The 9,629-nt window shown below is 47.4% G+C and overlaps 2 protein-coding genes across 2 annotated transcripts; one reads left to right on the forward strand and one right to left on the reverse strand.

Moving 5' to 3' along the window:
- Positions 1–2,935: 2,935 nt before the first annotated feature.
- On the forward strand, positions 2,936–6,418 carry LOC123051249 (receptor homology region, transmembrane domain- and RING domain-containing protein 1). Its single transcript, XM_044474081.1, has 4 exons — positions 2,936–3,195; positions 3,275–3,499; positions 4,448–4,843; positions 5,881–6,418. Exons 1-4 carry the CDS (start codon positions 3,060–3,062, stop codon positions 5,967–5,969), a joined length of 846 nt encoding a protein of 281 aa, XP_044330016.1. The 5' UTR covers positions 2,936–3,059; the 3' UTR covers positions 5,970–6,418.
- Positions 6,419–6,712: 294 nt separating this feature from the next.
- LOC123051248 (acyl transferase 15-like) lies at positions 6,713–8,527 on the reverse strand. The gene has a single exon (XM_044474080.1). It carries the CDS (start codon positions 8,465–8,467, stop codon positions 7,172–7,174), a length of 1,296 nt encoding a protein of 431 aa, XP_044330015.1. The 5' UTR covers positions 8,468–8,527; the 3' UTR covers positions 6,713–7,171.
- Positions 8,528–9,629: the final 1,102 nt, after the last annotated feature.

The following is a 9,629-nucleotide window of genomic DNA, read 5'->3' on the forward strand; positions in this document are numbered from 1 at the left end:
ATTGAACTATGCAAATCTGTGTGTAGTTATTGAGATGTTTATATAATTAAAATAATTATTTAAAACTTAATTGTTTACAAATATGTCTATTATTTTAAATTATACAAACATATTTTCAATGTTGCCCTTTTAAATATATATTGGTACATAGTGGTTTAGTTGACACATATTGTTTTTCTAGATTGCCACAAACATTTTTTAAATTGATACATATTATTTTAAATACATTTATATTTTTATAATAACTCAGGAGTATTTTTGAAATTAAGTTATTTCATTTTTATTTACAATACTTATAGCACACGAATATTCAAACGCTATTTTAGTACTGAGATCATAATTTACATATTATTTACAAAAATAAAAAAAACACTAAAGGTGCAAACTGGGCTGCAAACATATCCTATTTCAGCTGATTGGTCCACATCCTCAGAGAAAAAAAGAGCTGATTGGTCCACATGTTCGCAGGGAAGATTAGTAGACGTTGGTACCCATCAAAAGCATCAGTTGTCCCTTGGCGAGATGATTCACCGTGCGATCTGGCCTTCTAAGATATAAGATGCCTGGTTTGAACCTCGTATTCCCTGCCCCATGATATATGTATAAGTTTTTTTCATGTACTGTTCGGTGGGTCCCATGTAATTAAAAGTCCATCCACTGCATGCATGCACATAGACCTTGTACGCGTGATACAATAGAAAGCATTGTATTTGCACCGGATGTCAAGTTATATGACCATAAATTCGTATTTTTAAAGTTCTAGCACTAAACTGAACATCCGAGACAAGTTGTATGACTTTCGATGATATTACCTCTTAATATATCATGGGCATGTTTGTGCGTATTCTACAAATACTTTATAATAATAACAGAGCATTATAGCAGCGCTCTCTCTCAGGTGAACACCACCTAATGGCCACGTCCATATTTTTTTCGGCATGAACATCACCTCAACAAAATCAACATTTGTTAACTAAAACAATTACCTATCTGGCCATAATTACACATTAGATTTAAATTGGAAACAAACAAATGTCAATACCTTTGCTGTTTAATGCCCCAATGCGAACACAGGCAACAACCCCAAACTCCAATTCGATCACTCACGCACCTATACCAACATCCAAGACATGGCTCCAAAAAGGACGAATCCGCCCAATCACACACAACAAATTTCCGCAAAACCTAGTAAGCAACAGACACGCATCTAGCCAGCCATCCAAACCCCAACACGAAGATCCACATAACAACTCCCAGTCCGCGGCAGCACGAAACCAACATCCAACAACAAATTGAAAATCTGTAAATTAGAAGAAGAATGAATGAACCACGCTGCAAATCAGACGAAAATGATATAAATCAGCAGACTAGAGGCACACCGAACCCCTCCCTGAAGCAACCGCCCATGCCAGAGGAAGACATTGCGGACAACCGAGGAGGAGACATGCAACGCAGAGCAGCAGCAGCCTACAGCCGGCCTCCTCCAACAATCAACGCCACCACGCCGCCGCCGGCGGCAACAAAGCGCCACCCACCTGCCCCGCTCCGAAACACAGTGAAATCCGAAGTAATCACCGCCACCAATTTCCCCTCTCCCCACGCTGCCCATGCTGAGGTGAAAAGGGAACGCGTGCTTAGCGATCCAGCGCACCTAGTTAAGGCGGTTCAGAATGGGTCAATACAGGCTGACGGAATGGTCCCACACGCCCCCAATGCCCCGATTCACCAGGGAGCTGTATTTTTAGGGAGCTTAGAGTTTTAGGCATATTACTGTATTTGAAGACAAGAATTCACTTAGGGCATGTACAATGGTGCTATCTTAGGAGTGTCACATAGGATAAATGCTGAGGTGAATGAGAGAGAAATCATAAGAAAAGACTTGTCTTCTCTTATTTAATAGATGATCTTTTAGCACAATATGTCTCACCATGTTTTTAGGAATTGCTAATTATTAAAGACAAGACTAAGAGATAACCCACTGTAGACATTCTTTTATTGTCATCTCTAAATTAAATGTAAGGCTTAAGGTAACGCCGTCTTATCAACCATTGTACATGCCCATATGATCATTTACGAGTTACACATATAATCTCATCTGCATTTTTATCAATTCAGTATATTTACTCTCATATACTGCTCATTAATGGTTGCTAAGGGTTAAAGTTTGGTTCGGGTGGGGATACAGAGAAAATTTGTGGGGTCGGGTGGGCCTTTTCCATGCAGAGGACACCGGCGGCACCAAATCCGCCCCATGTATTTTGTTGACTAAAGCACAAACATAGACGCTCACATACACGCACATACATAAAACCTTATGAATGCAAGCACGCGTACTCTGCCCCTATGAGCACCCCTGAGATACTGAGCCAACACAACATATTGAGATGGACGAAGTCGACACTAATTCCTTCACGGCCAGATGGAAACATCTCCTTCCATTGAACGCACAAGGCCTGAAATAAATTCAGAAAAATGCGACCACCGGTGCCAAGTCTAGGACTTAAACTCTGGAGTGTTGGGTTACCGCAAGGAATCTAACCATTCAAGTTTCCGCATCCGTCCCACATATTAGCTGGATACTAGGGGTGCTTGGATAGCATGGACATTTGGGCTGGGTTTGTTGGATGACTATTTTTTATCCGGATTATCGGCGTGCGCCTTTAGAGCGAATTGGATCCCATTGTAGATGCTCCAAGCTATTTCTATTTTGATATACGAGTGCCTACATCCGTATCTAGACAAATGTAAACAAGAATTTTGGGACGGAGGGAGTATTATCAAGATGGGTGAGACGTAATTGTCAACGCCGTTGTATGATTGTTACATACTATAAATCTGTTGTTTTTATGTATGGGATTGCTCTCTCACTCTTGAAAAAGAAAGGTCGAGCAACTTGTAGATCATCTCCCCTCCCCATCCATCCCCATACCAAAAGACAAAAATGCTACAGCAGCAGCAGCTAGTGCCGAACCGATGGGGAAAGAAAGAGGGAGAAAAGCGCACGAAAAGAAAGCAGAGAGAAATGAAACTGCCCTGCTGCTGAGGCCGGCCTCCTGGCGATGAGCCCCCGCCGCCGTCCCCCCCTGCTCCTCCTCGCCGCCGTCGCCCTCGCCTGCGCCTGCGCCGCCGCCCGCCCCTGCGCGGCCCTCGTCCGCCTCGGCGCCGCCTCCTTCGTCGACGCCCCCGCGCGCTTCGGTGAGCAATCGGCCCCCCCCTGTCCCCTGCCGCCCCCCCCAAAAAACCCCTCTTTTCTGAGCTCCGTCCGTCGGCGCAGGGCCCCGGGTGACCGGCGACGGGATATGCGGGTCGCTGCGCGCCGCGGACCCCGCCGACGCGTGCGCGCCCGTCAGGGCCGCCCCCGGCGGGAGCGGCGGGATGGCGTTCGTGCTGATCGCGCGCGGGAACTGCAGCTTCGAGGGCAAGGTGCGGGCGGCGCAGCGGGCCGGCTTCGACGCCGCGCTCGTCCACGACGACGAGGACAAGGCCAGCCTCTACTCCAGTGAGTTCCTGCCGCTGCCCCTCTCTCCCTCTCCCCTGCTATGCTGCTCTGCTGTTTCAGCAGTGTCAGTTCACTTGGACACTCGGTAGCTGGTTCTCTTGATCTGAAGCTAGCTTGAAACTAGATGCCTACTTGGTGCATGGATTTGGCTTCCACTGCCTGCCAATTTATGGTCTCGGCGGTAGTTGGTTTATGTTTGGGTATACATAGGTTTGAAATTGAACCAAATATCACATAATTGGTTAAGAAAATGTACCAATTAAAGCTGTTTGTGCTGGGGGTCGAAGGTGCACACTGACTTACAGTTCTCCCTGTCAGTGTTCTACTAGAAATCTAATGTCATATGGCTATTCGGACACTATTTGTACTTCGCTTGGTAGTTCTGTGATGTTGACTGTAAGTCAGTGGTACTTCTTCTGACCTGCTACAAATCCAAAGACATAGCTAACACAAGTGTACGATATGTTAAATACAGAGAAAACCGTAAAAGTGTTTGTGATCCCAAACAGACTCAGAAGATCGCTATCATGTTAGATGTTGTGCTGTGCAATAGATATATCACCACTGCTCACCTTCTCCTTTATGTTCCACGGATAAAACATAACAAAAGGTCTGGATGCAATTTTACTTCTTATGAACTTTAACTAGTCTTAAGAAAGGGAATTTATTCTAGTTTGCTATCACTAGAAAGACATAGCTGAACTAACCCTAGCATGCCATATAATTTACAAGCCATCAAGTAGCGCTTTGAAGGTAAACAGACAGGTTGCTGATATTTATGAGAATGTGATTAATTCAATGTTAGGTTAAGTCCGGCTATCAAAGTTAGGACACGACTAAATGACTTTGTGCTAATGGTGTTCAGAAAGGCATTTTGTGTTTTCATTTATTTAGTTCTTGTTGGAGATACTTTGCAGGATATTTAGTTCCTCCTTTGTCTTAATTTAGTGGTTGGTGATCCTGAGGGCATACACATACCTGCGGTATTCGTATCTAAAATGGCTGGGGAAACTTTAAAGAAGTTTGCTAGAGGTGAAGATGGTGAGTGCTGCATAAACTCGTCGATGGATGAGACTGCAGGGACAGTGTTGGTGATGTCCTTCGTATCACTTGTTGTCATCATATCAGTTGTAGCTTCATTTCTTTTTGCCCGGAACTGCCGACTTTTACGCCATGGAGTTGATAATCGCCCACCTTACATCAAAAAACATGTGGTGGAAAAGCTTCCTTCTGTGGTATATAAAGCTCCCTGCTCAAGTGGCAACAATTGTGAAGAAGCCTGTGCCATTTGTTTAGAAGACTATGATAATGGTGACATGCTTAGACTTCTCCCATGCAAACATGGTAAGAGCATGTGATATCTCAGTACTTGACTATTTGTTTATATAGCCGCTGCTTCTTTTGTTGGGAATACAAATATATGCCAGTAGGAGTGTCTATGAAGCTAGTTTAATGATTTACGAATAAATTTACTACACAATATTTTTTGCTGAATGTCAAGATAACACAGATTTAGGATCAAGTTTCACAAACTGCACTTTCCTTGGACTCTTGTTTGAATACACCATACCTTTTTCTAATCTTGGAGGGAACTCACCTATGGGCCCTACATGGTAGTGATTGAAAAAGAGAACGGGTTGTTACATTGAGCTAGTCTAGGCTGCTTGTGTGGCATTCTTTTGGTGTCACTGCTAGGAGGGGGCAGATCTAAGTTCCACCCCAGATTCAAAAGGAGTAATTTTGTGAATCAAGTGTCACAGCTTGATCTTAAAAGCGCAGTTTTCTCACATTTAGCCAAAAAAGGAGTGCAGTTTTCAAGAAATGAATCAATATATGCCTCCCTCTGGCTTGATGCATATTTTGATTGGTTAAGACTAGACATGGACCAACAATTTACTTCATTAATATGTGGTTTATTTGAGACAGAATCACAATCGTAAGTAAGTAGTTCTGAATACATGTCACATAGACTGCACTAATGGACTAATTGCTGGTTAAAGCCCTGTCTTAAACAATCAAAATCCGCCGTATATAATACATATCCAGACAGATGGAGTAATGCATAAAAGCCACAATTGACGAAAGGGAATTTTTGAAGACCATGTTTGGCATATTTGTTTAGCCATGTCGCATGACAAAATCTAGTTTAGTATCCCATATTTGTCATATTTGTGTTGCACGATTTGAAGTGCTCATGGCGATATCCAATGTTTTACATAGGCAACATATTTACATTTCAAAATTTGTCGCTCATTCTTACATAGGAATACTTTCCTTTCATGTTAGAGCCAGGCAATGATTTCCACTGTCAGCGATTATGCTTGAAACTTCTTACTTTTGATAATTCCCTAACTATCTTGTGGTCAACAATTTTCCTACAGAATTTCATGTGGAGTGCATTGATCCCTGGCTGACAAAGTGGGGCACATTTTGCCCAGTATGCAAACTGGAGGTACTCACAGGTGAATAAGCAGGCAAGCTAGGAGTAAATCTCAGGTGAATAAGCAAGCCTCCGTTACTGCATATATACAAGTAGTGCTCGGCGGCGGTTATATCCAAGTGTGCTGAACTGGTGGATCTGTTGGCTGGGTTTGCAAGATAGATCAATGCCGAACATTTTATCATGAGGATGGAGTATGGGCCGCGGTTTGTGAGACTGGGCCCGTCTTAATACCCGGTAGAAGATTGCCTTATGTCGTTAACATTGAGATGAATCGTTTAATTGGGGTGTAGTATGTGGAAGCCATCTTGTAATTATATGTTAGAAGTTCAATTGTTTCTTTCCCATGCATTTCGTGATTCTCCTGAGTGGGGTGTGGGGCAGTATCTTTCGCCTCAGACCCATTTGCCCGTGGTAAATGTAGATGTGTGGTGTACTGTTGTTACTGCAGCATCTGTGAGAACCTTGTTTTTTTTTTTGGGCGAGAACTTTGCGGATCTTGGAACGTGTTGTTACAAGTCTGGAATTATTGTGGTGCAATCTGTTGTGCTGCATTCATGTGCTGGAACCGATTGCTGCCTTTGAAACAGTGGCAACCAGGCACAGAGTAAGAGTTGCAAGACATATCATCATCTTCAGGCTGTGCTCCATCATGGTTGCACACTAGTCTCGTTCTGTAAGCTAAGCACTAGTATTAGCCATCATGGTCGTCATGGCTGCCTGTCCGTGGGCTTACCTTGCGCACTGGCGGCCCAATGAGCCCGTGCCAAGCCCGCGGACGTCCCTTTTCCTGTCTCTGCTTCTTCCTCTGTTCTTCGGTCTTCATGAGAAATGTCATGACACAAGCTTGACCACCCATACATCCATGGCAAGCACGCAGTCTACCGACTGATCCGTTAGCGTTTCACCTTAACGGTAAACATAGCATATCAAGCACAAGAATGAAATGCTTAGGGTTTAGGGTTTATGGGATCGAGAATGATCATACTCCAAAAGAATAAACCATAGTAGTGGATGAGATCACATCGGGATATGCTTAGCTAGCTCCATTGAAAACTTGATCATGTGCGCATGCAGCATGCAAAATCCAAAGATTAAAACAAAACGGAATCTGATCTGGTAGGGCACCGTGCCTATCTATATGACTCCACTGTCCCAAATGACCCTCTTATTATTCAAATCAAATCAAACTGAACATGCGATTAAAATGAAAAGAGCCGATGAACTCAGCATCACCTACACCTCGAGGCCAGTTCTCCGAGGAAGGCGGCGGCGTGCTCCTCCCTGACGCAGGCGGCCATGACGCTGGACCCGACAGCGTCGTTCCCCGGGCACGGCACGCAGTTGGGCGCCCTCACCCTGCCCCGGCCGTAGGTGGTCACCCGCGCCGGCGGCCCTCCGCCGAAGTCGGCCATGTCCAGCCCGAGGTTCCGCCAGCTCGTGACGATGAGCACGTTGTACCCGTCCACGGCCAGGCCAGCCACGCCGCGGCGGTCCGCAGTTACACCCTTCTTGCCGCCGCCGTCGAACTGCTCCGGTATCTGGCTCTTGGCGCGCTGGATCATCCCCACCAGGTCCGCGAGGTCGCCGCCGGCCACCGCGCCGGCCGTCGCCACGACCACCCGCCCGGTCACGCAGTTGCCGTAGTACCCGCGCCTGGCCCCGACGTGCCTCCGCGCGTTCACCGCGAAGTAGAGCGCCACGGGCTCCTCCGGGCTGGACGACAGCCCCACCGCGCGGGTGCGGCACTGCCACAGCAGCGCGGCCACCGCCTCGAACGTCGTACACGGCGGCCTTGACCTTGATGACCCCCTGGCGTTGCAGCCGTCCTTGATGCGGTCGATCAGGCCCCATGGCACGGTGACGTCGAGCGCGGCCATGTCGGCCGGCTGGAGCGTCATCATAAGCTCCACGAAGCCGTCGGTGGGCGGAGGCACCGCCGTCAGCGCGTCGTCCCGCCTCACCGGGGCCACGGACGGCGACGGCAGCCCGCGCGCGAGCTCGCCGACGGCCTGCAGGAACTGGCCGATCCCGGCCGCGTCGGCGAGGACGTGGTTCCACGTTACCCCGACGACGAACCCGCCGCAGGAGAACTCGGTGACCTGCATCATGAGCAGAGGGTCACCGAAACCGCAGTGCTCGGCCGGGTAGTAGATGGCCAGCTCCTCCAGCAGCGCGCCGGCCGCCGACCGGCCGAAGAACTCGGCGTCCTTGAGAGCGCAGTCCGCGGCCGCGGCCACGAACGGGACGCCCTCGCCGGTGCACCTGATGTGGAACTCGCCCTGCTCGGCTCCGGCGGCGAGGCGGCCGGAGACTGCGGGGTAGTGGGCTAGAGCTTGGGACAGAGCCTTCTCTATGGTCGCGGCAGGTTTGGGGATCCGACTGTCGAACACCATGAACACAGCCGCTGGCACGGACATGACGTTCTTGTCCAAGGGCGAGAGGTTGATGTTGACGGTGGCCGTCGCCGGCTCCGGTGGCGGCCTCACGACCACCGTCGAGGACTTCCTCACCGCCACGACGCCCATTTCCCGTGTAGCTATGCTTGCTGTTGGTGGCTCGGTTATCTACTGAACCAATCCTTTACTAGTAGGATCAATAGCACGCACAGAAGGAGGTTGTCACTTCTGACAGACCATAAAAAATGTAGTACTCCTATCACCATCCGTGATCTCCTTGACACATTAGCTGTAATAATAATTAAGATTCTGGCTTTTCTTTGTCCGGCAGGTTTCCAAAGCCGTGTTTGGAGAGAAGCAATCACACAGGGGTGTGTAGCTCATCCTAGCACTAGGTTCAGCTGCAGCAATTCTCATCATACAGGAGAACACTGTCCCTTGTTTCAGGCTTTAGCTCGTATAATCATCTGCAGCGATTTGTAACTGCTTCAGAGATGAATGAAAGATCAGCACTCCTCCATGTAAATTCTTCCACAGATGAACGAAAGATTGGGTCTTTGATGTTGTAGATGTTAGTAGTTTTTCTACAAAGTTGGGACAAATTTAAAACTTCAAAATATTTGAAATAGAGAGAGTATATAGTATGCGAATTTGGGATGTGCTGCGTCGGCGCAAGGGTAATAGTTTCCATGACCCGTGCGCGTATGTTCGTACTGACTACTTTGCTCGTATGTGCCGCGACTATCTGTGCTGGTTCAATCTTGATAGTGGAAGTGCGCATCCTCCTCGAAGGCTCTTTGTATTTTTGCGCACATGGATCGTGGCAATCCACCTAAAGCTTCCCATGGCACTGTACCCGCCAAGAGGGCTGGCAACTGAGGTGGACAGTGCCTACTCGACTTGTATGGTCTGCATAGAGGATTTCGCAGCTGAGAGGAGGTGGTGGTGTTGCCTTCCACCTACCTCTTCCAGCAGTTGCGTTAGGGCATGGCCAATGGTCCAGCTTGGACAGATGCCCCATGATTTCACGTCGGATGCATGCTGCCGTGGAGGAAATTGGTAGAAAAGACTATAGCTCGCAGAGACTTGGTGTAGCTTGCAGAGGAGCTATATTCTTCAGCCAAAAAGTGCGGTCCTCCACAAGAGAAAGGAAAGGGAGAGAGTGCTGTGAGGAAAAATCAAACTGCATGCAAATAAAGTTCATGAAGGGAGAGTCATGGTGGGACCTAGTAAAATATATGAGACCACCCCATGCGTTGGGTAACTTTTCTAATGCATGTAGCTTCAGATT

The sequence above is a fragment of the Triticum aestivum genome, chromosome 2D (genome assembly GCF_018294505.1).
Source record: "Triticum aestivum cultivar Chinese Spring chromosome 2D, IWGSC CS RefSeq v2.1, whole genome shotgun sequence".
Taxonomy (NCBI): Eukaryota; Viridiplantae; Streptophyta; class Magnoliopsida; order Poales; family Poaceae; genus Triticum; species Triticum aestivum.